This window comes from Artibeus jamaicensis, unplaced genomic scaffold (assembly GCF_021234435.1).
Source record: "Artibeus jamaicensis isolate MK-2021 breed Jamaican fruit bat unplaced genomic scaffold, CSHL_Jam_final contig_769, whole genome shotgun sequence".
Classification (NCBI taxonomy): Eukaryota; Metazoa; Chordata; class Mammalia; order Chiroptera; family Phyllostomidae; genus Artibeus; species Artibeus jamaicensis.
In genome coordinates, this window is record NW_026521961.1 from 591960 (window position 1) to 611446 (window position 19487).

Sequence of the window (19487 nt, forward strand, 5' to 3'; positions counted from 1 at the left end):
ATGCTACCTGGGTGTGAAAGCAAGCACCTTTGAGTAACTTAAATTTCTCAGCTACCTCTTTGTAAATTTGCTCCAAGTCTCTCAGATCTTTTCTCACATTATATTCGGCCATTTCCTTTTAACAACTACATTCTTCTGTAGCTCAAACAGCTCTTAAAATTCCCCTTTCTTCCAAGAAGTCCCCCTTGACTTGTTGGAATAGTAGTCCTTGAACCACCTCATTTGGGTATGGGTTTTTTTATATGCCTGCCCTCCATTCTCTGAGCCACAAAAGCCCTTTACCTGTTTCTGTTATGCTTACATTTTATTATCCTCTGGTGTTTATGTGCTTCCCTGACCTTTGCCTCTAGAGGAGAAATGGCCGAAAGCATATTCATCTGGGAGGAAGACCTGGCTCTGGTTAAGAAGGGATGAAGACAGATAGCTCTGAGTCTGACATAGACTTGAGCCCTTTCCAGCCTTGTGGTCTCTGAGAAGTCGCTAACTCTACGTCTCAACTACCTTGTCTGTGAAATGAACATAATACCTCCTAGTTCATAATGTTTGCATAAGGCTGTTGGGAGTACTGAGATACTTTAGTGCAGTGCTTAGCATACAGTAAGCCCCCACTAGTAGAGAACTAGTAGAACACCTGGTAAGTGCTTTCTGACAGTGATTAGACAAACATAAGGTAAACTGAAATTTAAGTATTTATTGTGAGTGTTAAATAGACTTACAAGAAGTTATATAGCTAATAAAAATGTAGACATAAAGACTTAGGGAAAAATGTCAACTAAATTACATCTATTGAAGACACAGTGTTTACTGGTTGAATGCTCTATACTAGATATCTAAAATAACACAAATATTCAGAATTGCAGCTGTGAAATTTAATTCATAGTCATGTTAGCTACAATGGTTAACATGCTTAAAAGGTATTATTTTTTATATTACTTAATAAGCTTTGTCAAGCACATTTATAGAAAAGTAACTTCCAGTTACTATGATTTTCCACCATATATCAAATGAACAGACATAAAACACTGACTTATTTCAAATAATGGGTACTGTATATAGATGTACTGTACTCTAAAATTAGTTATATTAATAGATAGTAATTGCAGCATTAAAGAAAGGACATTCTGTGAAACCCATAGAAAAAAATTAAAACCCTGACACATAGACTACAAGTACAGAATTATTCAATTTTCTTAGTGACTGAGGGGCATCTTCACATCTTCAGAAAACACAGACTCAGCCAGAGCAACCTTCTCTTAGCTATTGAGCAAGATACTTCAAAGGGTAAGAAGTGGTGAAAAAGGAAACTGCCAGAGGGGAAGGAGCAAAAAGCACTGGCCCCAGGGTCTGGGTTATTCTTAGGAGATAGTGAGTGAAGACTGCAGCTGTTCCAAGCAACACCCACAGGATATCCAAGTGCCACCACATGTAATAGAGGGGGGTTCTTCGGGGACAGGCAACACACTGGCCTGAAATGACACATTAAATTAAGAGTGAATAAGACAAAAAAATGAATAAACAAAAATAAATTAAAAATAAATAAGTAAATAAAATAACATCTACATTGAAAAGATGCTTAGCACTGTGAACAATAAAAAGTAGGCAGCAAAATGCAAAGGTACCTCATGAATATCTGGACCACAAATAATCTACCTGAAATGTAACATTTTTCTTATGAAGACTGCAAATTTTCTAAAATCTACTTGAATAGGAGGATTAGAGCTATATGTATGAAATACTGTTTTTAAGGACAGCTGAACAGCTTAGGAGAGTTAAAGTCCCAAAGATATCCAGATATAACTTCTCAAATATCTTCTAGCATTTTGTTTCTATGTCTTGAAAGCTACTGATGTTAAAATTTTAGTAACTAAGATGCTGAAAAGAATGCTTTAGTATACATCATATGCCATCTCAAAAACACTCCCTGAAAAGTAACTCTTCCTGTGGCATTCATCATAAAATATTTAGCTAAGGAAAAAATTATATATATAACTATGTGCATATATAATTATATATAATATATAAAATATATTTTATATATTATATATTTTATTGGGGTGAAAGAAATATATATGCATATATATATGTGTATGTGTGTGTATATATATATAAATTTATGATGTGTATATATATAAATTTATATATGTATAAATTTATATATATATTTAAAGTCATACAGGACCCTAACATAATAAAAATGACAAAACAAATACTGAAATACTGCTGCTTGGGCATTTCAAATAAGGGTACTTTCGTTGAAATAAAACATATACCAACATCTTTCTACAATACTAATTCTGGATAAAAAAAATTGCAAACCTAATGCTTTATATACAAATACCTTTAGAACACTTAAGAAAGTTCTAATTTTATTACTTGTTATTTTTGGGTTGCCCTAATTTGGAGGTACTTATGTCTTCATCGTGGTTGAAGAAGTGGCTTGGAAGCAGGTGAGCTGTAAGTGCATGCTGCTCTTGAACTTGTTCAGCAGCTCTTCGAGTAACCTGTGGGGATCAGAAATGGTTTGCAACCTGACATAACGAAGCTTGGAAAACATTTCGGGGAACCAACTGTGTTACAGAAACATATTTACATTTATATATGAAAAAATCTCCCTCCTCTTCCCTTACTAAAGATTAGATTCCTCCCTAAAACAGATTGCATCTGTACATTTTAATTCACTTTTCAAAAATTTACATATACTGTAATGTACTCTTTTTGGCATATGGTTCTATGAATGTTGATAAATACATCTCAGCAGCCTAACAACTCCCATAATCAGGCTGAATAGGTCGGTCATCCTCCATATTCTCTTATGCTGTCCCTTGCAGCACTTCTCCCTTTACTCCCACCCCTGGGAAACAATTTGTCTAATCTCTGTTTCTCTTATTTTATTTTTTAACAAATACTGACAAGTAGTAAACTAAAGTGGTAAATTAAACACCAAAAGAATCAGGGCTACTTCTAATTCCACCAGGTAAATCATTCTATTATGTACTTGATAACTCAACTTGTTTCCTTAACTAGTCTGATATATCTATGTAATTTTAGGGCCAAAAAGGATCTTAGCTTCCGGTGGTTCAGATGAAGAAACCAAGAAGGGGGCCTTCTTGGCATTGTGGTCAAGATATTATTGACCAGAAAGGATCTTAGCTTCCAGTGGTTCAGATGAAGGACTAACTGCATTTCATGTAGTTTAACACCACCATAAATATTGGGTTGGTCAAAAAGCTTGTTTAGTTTTTTCCATACGATGGCTCTAGTAGTGCTTAGTTGTCTTTAACTTCATTTGAAACAATTTTGTTAGACTGTATGGTGACAGCTGTCACCTCACTATGCATTTAAAATAAATGATCAAAATCAGTGAATTTTTGTGTGGCCATTTTAGTACTGAAGATGGAAGAAAATATGCAACATTTTCAGCATAGTATATGCTTTATTATTTCAAGAAAGTTAAAATGCAACCGAAACACAAAAATATTTGTCCAGTGTATGGAAGAATGTGCTGTGACTGATCAAACATTGAAAAAGTTGTTTGTGAAGTTTCTTGGTACTCTTGACATTTTGGCCAAATAATCCTTTGCTGTGGGGTTGTCTTATGCATTGGAAGATATTGTGCAGCATCCCTGGCCTCTATGCACTGGAAGCCAATAGCGAGAGATAGTTGACATACGGAAAATAATGCAAATCAAAAAGTTATTGGTGAAATGAAAAATGTTTCTTTTATTTTACAGAAAAAAACTAAGTGGACTTTTTGGCCAACCCAATAACTTGTTTACGGGCTGATAAGCCAAATGCAAAAGTGGGTGGATTTCAGTTACCTTGGTGAAGGAACAATGATCTATAATGTTTTCTCTGACTCAGCTGAGGGTAGGTTAGGCATTTATTAAAATTTACCTGGCCCAGATTTTGTCTCAGGTCAGAATTTGTTACATCAGTAGCAAAGTTTAAACTCAGACCGAGACAATCAATACAGTATTAGTGAGACATATGTAACTTTATTATGTCATATTTACAAATCTATTCTTTCTTCATACTTTGTATTATATAGAGCACAAAATGTACATTGCCGAACTACTCAAAGGAAAAACAGTCATTGAGCCTTGCATTTTATATGTTGTCCAGTCTTTTACATTTCTCTAAGTATTATCTTAAAAATTTAGGACAATGATATAGTTTATTGAGTAAGTCAAAATAAACTTTCTTGTGACATTTTCTGTACTACTCACTCTTGTGACATTCTCTATACTAGTAGTTTAAGACAAGAAAAGAACTAATTTCTAAATTGTCATAAATACAGAAGAAAGGTTTTAACCTTATTCTGTCACTTGGAAGACAAGCAAAGAACAGTATGTATTATGATACATATAATTAAGGGCTATTAAATACTTCTCTTCCTCAAATCCAAATTATTACTTATAAAAGAGTACTTGTTCAACACATCTAACTGGCTCCTGAGAATAGCATACAGAACTTACTTTTTATCTGCTCCACTGGAAAGCTGAGGTAGGGCTTCCAAAGCCTGTTTAAAACTAGACCTGGAACACAGGTATCGACATTTAAGTTGAAATACTTTATGCTTCTAAGTGGAATTAAGAGCATCATTAAAATTCTTAAGCATATTTTAAATATAAAGAAACTAGTATAAATCAATGAAGCATGTAGAAATACGAGAAAAAGTATAAATGCAGAACAATAGAAAAAGTAAAAGTGAGGGTATAGTTACCAAAGCCTTGGTAGGAGCAGGGTCAAAAAACTCATCTAAGAAATGAAATATAACTTGAAAAATGGAAGTAGGAACTAAATTTTATATAAGAATGATACTCATGGTAGATAAAAACTTAATGTGGATGTTTAATTTTTTAAAATTCTATTTTCAAAACAAGACTGAACTCTAAATAAAGCAAATATAAGAAAGAAAGGAAACTGAGTAGAAATACGATGTTGTGAAAGGTCACACAAATGGGGACACAGAGTACTGATGTTTCCATGGCCTGATTTACAGCCAATGTCTTATTATAATAACTGAAGTTTTTACAGAATTTAGATATTATTATGTTTAAAAATTGTAGAATAATGGAGAAATGCATCCATATTTTAAAATTCAACACTATTTCACTTAATGAAAAAGGAAATTTTAAAACCAGCAATTTGGTATGTTTAACTTGTTAATGTAGAGAGTACCAGAAAAATTACTTAATCAAAAGAAAAGCATTTAGGGGAGAATATCTTGTAATAACTTTTACTATTCACTAAGAAACAGTTGGCTAAGGTGAAGAAATTAATATAATTATTCATGACTTCAACGTGGTCTTTGATATTGTGTTGTAAAAGCATTCTCATCAGTATACCATGAAATAACTTTTGACTAGGATTTCTCAGGCAGGTATCCTAGCAACATATAGTGAGACTGCAAAGTCCCAGGTTAGTAATGAAGCTACCCCGGGCACCGGGTTGCTTCAGTTGTTCCTGATTGGGGCAGGGCATGGGTGGGGGGATATCTCATAACTTGTGGTCATGTTTCACTCCCTTCCCAATAGGAAACTGGCTCTCCTCTTTCCTGATGTCAAGGAAGTCTCTGCCAGTATCTCCACAATCATGTTATTTCTTATAAACCTCTTCTCAATTAATCAAAACAAATGTGATGCTATTAGTCTTTATTTTTACATTATGATAATAATAATAATGAGGAGGAGGAGGATACCACTTATTTGTAGTGCACCAAGAGTTTAGAAGGTGACTTGACATATTTTTTCATTTAATTTCCCCAAAACTTTGCCTACAAAGTATTATCTTTGTTTTATAAATGAGGAACTTAGCCTATGAAAGGTTAAGTTAATGAGAATAAATACACAAGGCATGCATACAAATCGAATATAGAAGGAATGCTTTCTATCATCATTTAGCACTCTGTGCAGAAAAGCAACCATTGGGAAAAGTTGTGCTTCAGTAACCAATATGGGAGTCACCTGGTCAGCCTGATGAATAGGAACAAGAAGCTAAATTTGGGCTGTGATGGGAGTAAAAGGCAGAAAACTGTACTTGAACAACATTTAAAATAAAATTTAAAAAGAGAAGCTAACTTTGTTAGGAAAAAGGTAAGAAGTCTTTCAATTGTAATGATGGAAGTAAGAATGATGGCATTAGCCATATTATCAAAAGCTGGAAATGAATAAACATATTGTGCAAAATGTCCTTAAACAATTTATTTGTATACTACTTAGCTTCTCATGCACATTATCAGTTTAACCCAAAATTTCCTAGGTAATGTTGCCAGTGGAGCAAACAAGTTTGTAAAAGCAAATAGTTAGTAGTACTGTTTCAGTTCACCTACTGATATTTCAATGATAGGAAATCCTGACTTTCATTCAAAACAACTAAAAATCATTAAATTTCCACTACAAAATTTTTCAGAGAAACCACAAGGCTTCCTCTGATAATTACAACACTTGAACAGTCCTTCAAAGTCTGCTATGAATTTACTTATTTTCTCCATTTTTTAAAAAGAAGAGCACAATGTTCTGCTACATCAATTATAAGACTAGCCCTGGCTGGCGTAGCTCAGTGGATTGAGCGCGGGCCTGCGAACCAGAGTATTGCAGTTTGATTCCCAGTCAGGGCACATGCCTGGGTTGCAGGCCAGTTCCCAGCAGGGGACACACGAGAGGCAACCATGCATTGATATTTCTCTCCCACTCTTTCTCCTTCCCTTCCCCTCTCTCTCAAAAAAAAAAAATTTAAAAAAAGATTTTATTTAAAAAAATTATAAGACTAAGTAAGGTTTATCATATAGAATGAAAAACATAAAATTACATTATCTTTTCTTCTTTATATTACGTGATGAAGAACCAGTCTTAGAGCCCATGACTTAATATAGATGTATGTTTTTTAACTAAAAATTTGATCAATCAAGTTTAAACATTTACACACCACAAAATCATGAGCATTCACTCTGCTCAGTTATCTTTACAGAAGATTTTATGTATGAGTCAGACCAGCTTTATTATTAATGAAGCACTCAGAATGAGAATATTTAGCATCTCACTTGCTTTCAGGAGTCAGGTGAACAGCCACAGTATCCCTCAAAGCACAGATTTCAAGCCTTGCCTAAAAATGAGAAAAGGACAAAATGACAATAAGGACTTGTGATGCTTATCAGATAGAAATAGGTGGTGAAGGGGACGGCCTCCAGCCTGTTCACAGTGGGCACAGTGCTGACAGAACATTATAGGCACATGATTACCTCCATCCCGTGTGATTATTAGTTATGAACAAACTTCTGAAAACAGTCCAAAAAATTAGCTGTGACAAAATTTCCTTTGACTGAAAATTAATTTACAGTCAGGTATGACTGTGTGAAGGCAGGCAGCTACATATCTTGCTATAAAAGGACAAACTACACAAGGATTTCCCAGCAGTCTGTATTTACTATCTAACCAGTAATTTTTCTTTTAGTCTGCTTGTGAGAGGAAGGAAAGTCTGAAACACTGTTCCTGAATTATTCCCCTCCTTCACAGATTTAAGGAAGTGGGTTGACTTACTTCCTTACACCTATGCACTTGTAGGCACACTGACTTTAACCTCAAAAGCTAAGCTAAAAGTTAAGCTATAGATTCAGCACAATGCCATTAAAATCAGATGCCTTTAAAAAAACAAAAACAAAAAAACAAAAATTGACAAGCTGATTCCAAATAGACAAACAATCTTGAAAAAGAGTAACACAACTGGAGAAATTCACACTTCCTGATGTCAAAACTTACTACGAAGCTATAATAACCAAGGCAACGTGACACTAGTATATGGACAGACATAGAGGTTAACAGGTAGGATTGAGTATCCTTACGCTTAAGATCAATTGATTTTTCACATGGGTGCTGAGGCTATTCAATAGGCAAAGAATAGTCTTAACAAATGATGCTGGGACAACTGAATATCCTCATGCAAAAGAATGAAATTATCAGGTCGGCCATAGAGTCCACTTAGTTTTTTCGCCGTAAAATAAAAGAAACATTTTTTTTTTCATTTTCACCAAGAACTTTTCTGATTCAGATATTCTGAGAATGTCAGCTATCTCCAGCTACTAGCTTCTAGTGGGTAGGGGGGAGGGCTGCAACTAAACATCTTCCAGTGCATAAGACAACCCCACAGCAAAGGATTATTTGGCAAAAATGTCAAGAGTACCAAGAAACTTCACAAACAACTTTTGACATGTTCGATCAGTCACAGCACCTTCTCCATACACTGTACAAATATTTCTTGTGTTTCAGTGCATTTTTACCATTCTTTTAAAAATATTTTATTTTTTTTAGAGAGGGGAAGAGAAGGAGAAAGAGTGGGAGAGAAACATCAGTGTGTGGTTGTCTCTCATGTGTCTCCTACTGGGGACCTGGCCTGCAACCCAGGCATGTGCCCTGAATGGGAATTGAGACAGCGACCCTTTGCTTCACAGGCCCGTGCTCAGTCCACTGAGCTACACCAGCCAGGGCAGCATTTTTACCATTCTTGAAATAATAAAGCAAAATATGCCAAAAATGTTGCATATTTTCTTCTATCTTCAATACTAAAATGGCCACACAAAGATTCACTGATTTTGATCATTTATTTTAAATGCACAGTGATGTGACAGCTGTCACCATACAATCTAACAATATTGTTTCAAATGAAGTTAAAGACAACTAAGTACTACTAGAGCCACTGTGTGAAAAAAACTAAATGAACTTTTTGGTCAACCCAATAGATCCCTTCCTTAACATAAAATTAACTCAAAATGGACCTAACTGTATGTAATAAAACTATAAAATGCTTAAAATAAAATGAGTAAATCTTTACATGTTGGATTAGGCAAGGCTTCTTGGAAATGACATTGAAGTACAACCAATGAAAGAAAAAATAGATAAATTGGACTTCATCAAAATTAAAAAATCCTGTCCTCAAAAGAAAACCATCAATAAAATGAAAAGAATAAGATATCATTTCTCACAGACAAGGATGGCTTAATCTGAAAGACCGACAGTAACGTGTATTGACAAGGATATAGAGGAATTAGAATCTTTACATATCATTGGTAGAAAAGCAAAATGATATAGCTGATTTGAAAATAGTCTGCTACTAAAGGGAAGCAGGGAGCGGGATAATGGGGGAAAATAGGGGAAGGGCCATCAAGGAACACATATAAAGGACACACAGACAAAGCCAACAGGGTAGGTTCAAGGGTGGGAGGCAGGGATGTGTGGGGCGGGGGAGTGGAGGTGGTGCGGGGGGTGAAAATAGTGACAACTGTACTTGAACAACAACAAAAAGAAAGAAAGAAAGAAAGAAAGAAAGAAAGAAAGAAAGAAAGAAAGAAAGAAAGAAAGAAAGAAGGAAGGAAGGAAGGAAGGAAGGAAGGAAGGAAGGAAGGAAGGAAGGAAGGAAGGAAGGAAGGAAGGAAGGAAGGAAGGAGAAAGAAAGAAGGAAGGAAGGAAGGAAGGAAGGAAGGAAGGAAGGAAGGAAGGAAGGAAGGAAGGAAGGAAGGAAGGAAGGAGAAGAAAGAAAGAAAGAAAGAAAGAAAGAAAGAAAGAAAGAAAGAAAGAAAGAAAGAAAGAAAGAAAGAAAGAAAGAAAGAAAGAAAGAAGGAAAAGGAAAGAAAAAAGAAAAGAAAAGAAAAGAAAAAAATCTGGCAGTTTATTAAAAGATAAACAGAGTAACAATCATATGACCCAGCAGTTCCACTCCTAGGTATATAACCAAGAGAAATGAAAACATATGTCCACAAAACTTATAAATTAATGTTCACAGAGGCATTCTTCATATTAGCCAAAAGTGGAAACAGCCCAAATACTCATCAGATAATGAATGGATAAAGTGTAGTATATTTATATCATGGAATATTATTCAGTCATAAAAAGAAATGATGCATGCTACAACATGGATGAACCTTTCAAACATTATGTTAAGTGAAAGAAACCAGTTTCAAAAGCCATATTTATATGATTCTGTTTATATGTAATTATCAGAATGTGCAATTCAGCAGATAGAAAACAGACTTGTGCTTGTCTAATGCTGGGGAGAGGGGATAGAAGGAAAATTGGAAGTGATTGCTAGTGGATCTGGGCTTTCTTTCTGGGTGATGAAACATTCTAAAATTGATTGTGGTGGTGATTACCTAACTGAGAACACAGTAAAAAAATCATTGATTGTATAATCTTTTTATCTTGTGGACACGTCGTATGCTACAGGAATTTTATCTGTACAAAACTTTTATGACAGAAAAGCTAACCTAAAGCTTACACTTGTTTGTAAGCTTGAAGAATTGCGACTGTACATAGATTGTTTTCCTCAGAATACTAGAAAAGCCTCTAAAGAGAAAGCCCGCATCCTCTACCTGTGACTCAGGTACCCACAGTGTGGGTGATGCTCAGGAGTCTATATGAAACAAATAGCTCTTATTCTCTAGGAGTGTATAAAATGTAAAACAATCATAAAAGACATGGCTAGTTCTTTAAATCACACTTATTAGAAATCCTGTAACCAATCTAGGTAACAGCTGATAAGATACGATATATTGGGTGAAACTTTCCTGTTTGGAAAGCAATTGTTTGGTTTCATTTTTCAGTGCCTTAGAAGCCTGAAAAATAGTTTGTAACTAGAAAGCACATGTATGACAATTTACCTCTATTGTTTATACTTTAGTTTATGTTAAAAACATACCTACAAGGAGAAATATCAAAGAGAAAAAAATAAGGTAGAATTTTTAGTTGAGTATTTTAGGATTAAATAAATCACAACAAAACTAATCTTCATGTAGAAACTTTATTCAAAGAAGGTGTATTAATTAACCTATTGATTATGCTAATTATAAAGGTGGTGGTTATTTATATAATACATAAAAAACTGTATGCCGAAAAATATCATGCTAAAAGATCAGCTAAAATCACCAAACTGTCACTCAACTCCTCTCTCCTATCTAAACTGGTTCTCAGGAAGGTTTTGAAGACTGATGCACTGGCCTGTTATGTAAATAATAAGTAAAGATTATTAACAAGTGGGCAGCGACCAGAGGGGAGAGGGAAGGGAACTTAAGGGGAAAAAGGGGGAGGGATTTTGAGGAACAAGTATGAAAGACACAGAGATGAGGACTGGGGGGGGGGGAATGGGAGGGAGGGGGGAGACCGGGCGGGGGGGGTGGGGTGGGATAGGAGAAATAGATTAAAAAAAAAATGTACTTGAAAAGTAACTAAATAAAATTTAATATAAAAAAAAAAGAATGTCCCAGAAAAAAAAAAAGATTATTAACCTTTAATCTTTGGACAGAGTTATATGTCCAAAAGAATGGACAGAATGGATGTCAAAAACAGCCATTCTCAATGGGAAAGAGTGAGGTAGAGAAGTTATACTCATTTGAACTTTTTCAAAATGAAAAAATGCCTGCCCAATTCCTACAAAGTATCAAAACAGTAGAGGTTGAAATGGTCAAAGTGTCTAGTATTCTCCTGAATATGTGAACAGTAAGTCCTCACTTAATGTCATTGATAGTATCTTGGAATCTGTGACTATAAGAGAAATGGTGTAGAATGAAATCAATTTTACCATAGGCTAACTAAGTTCTATGGCACATTTCTGGTCACAAAAACAACACCAAACTTTTAATTAAAGACTCCAAACACTTCTAATATTAAACACTGAAATAACAGTGAGCTCTACATACATTTAAGAAAGATTAATAAAAACATATAAAATCATTATTTTCTAACTCACTCATTCCAGTTCAGGGTTGCAGGTAGCAGATGCCCATCCTGGCAGCTGAAGGTGCAGGCAGGCCCCACCCTGGATGCACTTCTATCACAGGCACCTCACACATCTCACACTCACAAAGAAGGGACAACGTAGACACATGCACAGTTCCAGGGTGTGGGAGGAAACTGGAGTCCCCAGAGAAAACCTTACAGACTTGGGGAGAATGTGCAAACCCCAAACACCCAGGAATCAATTTTATCTATCAACATTATCATGAAATGATATTGAACAAAACAATGTTATTTGAGGACCTGCGGTATATAGAAAAAGTTCTCCAGCTGATTCTAGTATTTCTTCCTAACCTCTTCCTGCTAACTTTGAGAGAAGTTTTGCCATCAAGTAAATGGGTTGCAGAGAAAATTTGCCTGGAGGAGAGATTTTAGTTATTGTATAATTTCAAAACTGCCTAGGTCAACTGTAGTTACTGCAACTTCCTGTTAATTAGTCTTTAGTACCATACCATTTATGCTACCTTTCTCCTGAAACAGAACTATTATAATAATGTCCTTTCAACTTTATATCTGAAGCTGGATAAGTCAAATTTTTAGAGAAAATTGGTGGCAACTAGACATACAGCAGAAGTTTTTGTAACAGATTTTTCTTCAAACAACTTGCCAAATCAGCAAGTGTTATTTATTTCTTCTGCCCCCCAATATTTTCATATGAAAATTTTCAAATGTATAGAGACTTAATTTACAGTGAATACCTGTAAACCAACAGACTCTACTATAAACATTAACCAGCACTACTGTTTATCCAATTACCAATCTATCACATTGTTTTGCTATACTTTACCATGAACAACTAATTACAGTAGCCTGTTTCGTTTTTTTAAATATTTTATTTATTTACTTATTTATTTATTTTTAGAGAGAGGGAGAGGGAGAAAAGAGGGAGAGAAACATCGGTATGTGAAAGATACATCGATAGGTTGACTCTTGCATGCCCCCACCTGGGGACCTGGCCTGCAGCCCAGGCATGCGCCTTGACTGGAAATTGATCAATAGTATTTTAATTTTTTGAATTAAAATTTACATGCTACACAATGGACAAATCTTACAGTGTACCATGTGATGAGTTCTGACTGATGCATACACATGAGCAAAGGAAAGCCATATCAAGGTACAGAACCACCCTCCTCAGGCCCCTTCCTACTGAATCTCAACAACCCAGAGGAAAGCACTTTGCTGAGATTTTTTCTTCCTACCAGAGAAGAAACTATACAGTAATATGTGTGCTTTGGTGTGAGAATTCCTTCACTCAATTGAACACTCCTGAGTTTCATTTAGGGCAGGGGTGTCAAACTCATTTTCACCAGGGGCCACATCAGCCTCGCAGTTGCCTTCACAGGGCTGAATGTAATTTTAGGACTGAGTAACTGTAACTACTCCTTAACTGTTAAACAAGAGCTCAGCACTGCTGCTGGGTAGAAACAAGGTGCTGGGCTGGATTAAATAAGGTGGAGGGCTGGATTCAGCCTGCGGGCCTTGTGTTTGCCATTTGTGCTTTAGGTGGTAGCAGTAGTTTGTCTTCCGTAATGCTCAACAGCAGTTGGTTATATGAACTTATTGCAGTTTATTTATTCTGTTGATAAACACCTGGGCTGTTTCCAGGTTTTGGCTATTCAGAAGAAAATTTATGGGCATTCTTGTATGTTTTTTCATAAACATATATTTTTAGTTCTCTTGGTTAAATACCTACGATTTGAATGGCTGGGTCACAGGGGATGTGTATGTTTAGTTTTCAAAGAAACTGCAAGAGTGTTTTCCAAAGTAGTTGTATGATTTATATGCCCAACAATGTGTGAAAGCTCCAAATGATGATGCTGACCATCTTTCATGTGCTGACAGGCCATTCTGACTCTTTCACAAATTCATTTATGTCCACGCTAGACCTTTTGATGTTGCCCTGAGGGTTCCTAGTGCTCTGTTAACTTTTTTCCAATCATTCCTTTCTCTTTTTCTCACATGGGATCTGCAAATTCAGTGACTTTTCCTTTTGTCCTCTCCATTCAGCATTTATAATTGTAGGAGACCATTCTGTGTGACATGGGCCCAGCTCCCACTCAGAGATGCACAGGACCCACGCCCATGGATAGGTTCTCCCATGGGGAATCAGGCCTGCATTGTACCTAGAGTGCTATGAGACTAGCTTTTGCTAAAATTCCCTCACCTTGAAATGAGGCAGAAAATATTTACTGCAAAGTAACTTCCTAAAATCCATGCTAAACCTTCCAATGAGTGTAACCGGTTCAACCACTTTTCCCTTTGCATTTGCAAATATCCTTCTTCTGTGATGTGATTAGTGGCATCCTCTCCTTTGTTTTCTGTAAAAGGTAGCTGCCAAAAGTGAATCTGTGCATAGTAAATGAGGACCATCACGTAATGCTCCTGGAGAAAAAAATAAAGGCCTGTCATGGCGGAGGCTATGGCTTTTTCCCCTTGAGAGAAAAACCATGCCGTCCCTTTTCCTCCACAGGACTCGGTAGTCCATGTGAATTTCTCATAACCCATCCACAATGTGGTGGACCCCACAAGCCGGGGTCTGCATCAATTCTGATCTAGTAGACTGTAAAATATATATATATATATATATATATATTTTCTGTCCGAAAATTTCCATTTAGTTATTCTTTTAAGATTTCTTTTTCTGCTGAGATTTCCTATCTCTTCATTCATTGAACATAGTCTCCTTTCCATTACTGAACACAACTGTTTAAAATTTTTGTCTTTAGCCCTGGCTGGTATAGCTCAGTAGATTGAGCATGGGCCTGTGAAGCAAAGGGTCACCGGTTCGATTCCTAGTCAGGGCACATTCCTGGATTGCAGGCCAGGTCCCCAGTAGGGGACACATGAGAGGCAACCACACATTGATGTTTCTCTCCCAATCTTCCTCCTTCCCTTCCCCTCTCTCTAAAAATAAATAAATAAAATATTTTAAAAAATCCTTGTCTTTAAATTCCAACAACTGGGTCATCTCAAGATTGCTCTCAGTTGCTTGTCTTTTCTATTGAAAATGGGTCATGTTTTCCCTCTTTGTTCTGTTTTCACACTTCAATAAAATTTGGATTGTATCCCAGGCACTGTTTATGTCATACTGGGGAGACTCTAGATTCTGTAATACACCTCTGAAGAGTATTGATTTTGTTCTACTTGCTTTAATAAGCAATTTACTTATTTGTACTCAAACTGAAAACCCCTGGCTTTTGGGCAGCATTTTAATACTTATTTCAGTGCTTTTAGCTTTAATTGGGCTAGTTATAGTGGAGTCCAGCCATGTATGTACAGTTTATGGGCCAACTAGAGACTTAAGTAGCTTGTACACACAATTTATAGTTCTTGCTTTCTATACTCTGGAATAGCTTCCTCACTTTCCTGTAGTACTTTGCCCTATTCTTCAAGTCTAAAAGATGTAGGTTTTGTGAAGTTTTAGGTACCTATGGACCTGCCTTCAGGCTAAAATCCATAAAAAAGTGAGGAATTCACTCAAGTGCCATTTCTTCCATAATCACTTAACTAATCGTCACTTCTCCAAGTGTTTTATATGTTTTTGACTTTTAATACTTTAAAATTTTTATATTCTATTTAAGATTACAGTTGTTTTCTATGGGGGGTTGGCCCAATAAGAGCTTCTTCAGCCATTACTGAAAGAAAAACTGCTGGTACTTTTTAAAAAACACAGTATATTCTAGATAACTGAAAGCTTACATGTAGGAGGTCACTCTCCCACATGCCTGCACACTTTGGCTACTACAAATTTGGTTGCATGCATACCAAGAATCATCTGGTTCATATAAGTTATATTTGTTACTGTAATCACATAATTTAAAAAACTACAATGTAAACCAATGGAATATTAACGCAAAGAGATGTTTCTATGCAAACTACATTGAATAGTTTGAAAAGACTTAATAAAAGAAAGTTGTGGATTGGTGGATCAAGCACCAGCCTGCCTGTGAAAGGAACGGTTGCTGATTCAATTCATGTTCAGGGCACATGCCTAGGTTGCCAGTCAGGTCCCCAGTTGAGGGCATGTGAGAGGCAACCTGTTGATCTATATTTCTCTCCATCTCTTTCTCCCTTCCTACCCCTCTCTCTAAAAATAGATTCAAAATATTTAAAATAAATAAATAAAATTCCTAAATTTAATTTTTTACAAGTTGCTAAAAATTTCTTGTGAAATTAAATGTAGTAAAGACAAGTATAAAATAAAACAAACATAATTGCAGAACTTTAGAAGGAATTTGCCATCAAGATAATTTCGCAAGTGTTGTTAAGGTCTTCCTCTGCTCTAAAGATACAGAAACTCTGGAACTTGTAGACAAGACATAAGGAGTAAGGCTTATGCAGGAGAGACAATGTGGGTCCCAAATCAGCAGATCCATAAAATAATCTGTGTATAAGATTGATGATTAAAAATATACCTGTGTGTTTAAATGAACTGAAAGTCTGACATGAACCTGTGAGTAATTCTGGTACCTGTAATGCTCCATTTTTGCTGAAGGATGAAACACACTGCATGAGTCGACTGAGCTGTTCAGAAACTGCTTCCACCACTTTGGACAGGACCCGAGGCACCAATTCCTTGGAAATAGTGAATACCTGAAAGAAGGTTTAAAATAAGGAGAAATGGTGCATTATGGGGACCGGTCCTGACTTTAATTTGTTAAATATAAAGGAATGCACAAAAATTTGGGAAAAAAGGCCACCATAAAAACCACAAATCAGCTTTTTTTTTTCTCCTTTTCCAGTTACTCATATCTCTTAGGAACATCAAATGATAGCTTACCTCTGCGTGTACTGCAATTATATTCACCAATGCTTCTTTCAAATAGTTTCTGACACCTGAAAACAAGGTGGGGGAGGGAAAAGGCATTTAATAGAAACACAAGCTGCCTGTCCCTGCTGCTGGCATCACTGCACAGTTGTCTAAGGAGAAACAGAAAGTAACACCGCCACCGTCAATTTCCTTTTGAAAACCAAATGGTGAAAGGACTAGTTTTGTACAGGTTTTTTTTAAAGGTTAAATTACTTAAGAGTTTTCTTTAATTATTTTTCCATTAACATTGTTTATGTTCTCCATAACTGTTTGTCAGCCTGACATTTAAAAATGTCCTTTGGTTTCTTCATATATTTTCATTATATGTATGCATACAAACACTCAAGTTAACAACCAAAAAAATTCGCAACAGAAGAATACTTATCAAAATTTATAAAACACATGCTAAATATTATAGCATTATAATGCCAAGGATGAAAGTCAAATTATTACGCAGAATAATTATTTTGACCTTAAAAAATTACTTTTGGGAGACACTTTTGACAAAATCACATTCAATCTGATTCTGTAAAACATGTTAATGACTGGACAAAATACCAGATTTCAGGTGGTACAGAATCAATGAACACTACTTAACTTAAAAATTAAAAGCAGGCACAAAGATTTGTAACAGTATAAAAGTCTGAGGTCAGATTATCTTGGATCAGACCCCAATTTCATAACCTACAAGTTGTAACTTTTGGCAAGAAGATTGTGAGCCCAGTTTTTCTTTTACTAATAAACTTAAGAAGAGTGAGGCTTAAAAGAAGATAATGCATTTAATAAACAAATTGTGCTCAGGACCAGAGGTGCTGGTATTTACAGGGTTCATTAACAGCTTCATTATAAAAGGCAAGGAAAAAACACCCATAAGAACAAAATGCTGCTTTATTGTAACTCCAAAACAATTACTCGGATTTGGAGTGGAATATTTCAGAATGCCTTCTAAATTAACTGCATGCACTGAGAATTTCTTCTCTATGGAACAGGGAAATTTCTACAGCACTTAAAATCATGTGTATTAACAGTAATGGTATTCAAGATAATCTTTTCCCAAATGTCATTCAAGCTACTGATTAAGGGAAGTTGAGATACATATTAAGAACAAGAACTATAATCAACTTTTTGAACTGACATTTGCAGATTCTAAATACATAACTAGCTTTTGATATTTGTCATATATGATGGTGTATATATAGGTACACTTTCTTTTGAGGAGCAAATTTCATATACATTTCTTTAAGATATGAAAGTTCAGGTGTTATTAATTATATTTTGCTAATGAAAAACTGATAAAGCTGACTGGAGAGTAATTAAACATAATCCAGAAATTAGTTGACTTCCTGAGAAAGAGAATTGCAAGATAACAAGTCTTATCTGGGAGGTAGGAGAAAATAATATAGGAATCTATCAGAAGTGGAAGTGAAATAAACTAACTTGTGCTCAAGACCAGAGAAGCTTTCTTTTATAAGAAGAAAGCCACACCACAGAGATATCTCTTGGATTGTTCACTGCTATAGTCATGGCATGAGGTCTGACCTGGCTGTGACAATTATGACCATTAGGGTCAATACATCTCATCTTGTTCCCCACTCCCTCGCAGTTGTCTCAATGTGAACGGAGGGAGGCAAGGAAGGGCACTTTGGTTCAACAGTCCAAAATCACTATACTCAGGTCTAGAATCTTTACATTGAAACCCTGTGGGAGACTAGCTTATAAATGCATACATATATAAAATACATAGTTACTAAAATATAAGCACAAAAGCACAATATTAGGCCAGTGATGATCTAAGCAACTTAAGAATAAGAAATTCAAACCAGGGTCCTGTGAATGCTACTATATGAACATGAGGTTGGTTTCTAGCAATGACTGAAAATATGAGGACAGTTTTCAAGTTGTAAAATTCTTTAGTGTGAAGACAAGAGTGGGGCCAGAGTGCTGACTAAAAAGCAAAAAAAAAAAAAAATTCAACTTAGAATGAAATAAGACAATGTCACATGCTTAGTATGCTATAAAGTCAACTCCCACTCTGACCCTGATAGGAAAAACATTTCCTGGCAAGAACCCATCAGACTAAGCATTACTAATAAAACACCCTGTAAACGAGATAAATCTAAATTACTCAACACAATTCTAAAAACAAAGCTGTGAATAGCAGGAAAAAAAGCACAGGATGCTTTCAACCTGTAGAATCATACTTTTGTTGACAGAACATTTGAAAGAATAAATCAATCTTCCTGTTTTATGTTATTCTGACCACAGGTTTCACAGGAATAATGTATTAGAAGGATCACAGAATCCTAACCTTGGACAAGTAAAAAAATCCTGAATTTCTCAGAGACCTTATTTTTGTGAACAGAAAAAAGTGATACAACTGTCCCTCTGCCCCCAAGAGTAATGACAAACTACTTCAAGGGGTAAGTGGTAATGTTGGAAAACAGAAGGAAAAAATTTAGGCCCTAGGAATGAAGAGAAAAAGAGCTCCTAGTCAAGTCACAGTAACTCAGTAAAGATTCAAAAAGATTGAATTAAATTGAACACATCTGAAAAATGCATGCTAGCTCAAGATAAAGTTCACTGAAATGTAATTATAACCTCCCAAAGTAATGCATATGCTGGTGTTATAACTTAACAAAAAATTTAAATATAAAGAAATCATTGATTGCTTCTCGCCAAAAAGCTACCCATTGTGTTAAATGCAAAAAAAAAAAAATTTTGTATTGTCTATCAGGCTAAAATTGCTTAGTACTAAAGGAATGTCTAAAAGTGCTCATTCATTCAACTTTTCAACTTTAACTTCTTGAGATTCTGCTCCCTGGTGAACACTGGTAGGCACACATCAGAGGCAGTCAGACATTGGGTACTTCCAGTAGAATATGGAAGTATACCCAATA

The 19487-nt window shown here is 35.5% G+C and overlaps 1 protein-coding gene across 5 annotated transcripts in view; it reads right to left on the minus strand.

Annotated features, from left to right (window-relative positions):
- Positions 1-786: 786 nt before the first annotated feature.
- The window catches only part of EXOC2 (exocyst complex component 2), a 272371-nt gene continuing 253670 nt past the window's right edge, over positions 787-19487 (minus strand). For all 5 annotated transcript variants that reach the window (XM_053672552.1, XM_053672553.1, XM_037142694.2 and 2 more), the window contains 6 exons: positions 16561-16616; positions 16251-16373; positions 7043-7104; positions 4476-4535; positions 2374-2501; positions 787-1466 (listed from right to left, as the gene is read on the minus strand). In XM_053672552.1, the coding sequence (XP_053528527.1) occupies positions 2408-2501; positions 4476-4535; positions 7043-7104; positions 16251-16373; positions 16561-16616 (395 nt within the window). In that variant the 3' untranslated portion in view covers positions 787-1466; positions 2374-2407. The remainder of the gene's footprint in view (positions 1467-2373; positions 2502-4475; positions 4536-7042; positions 7105-16250; positions 16374-16560; positions 16617-19487) is intronic.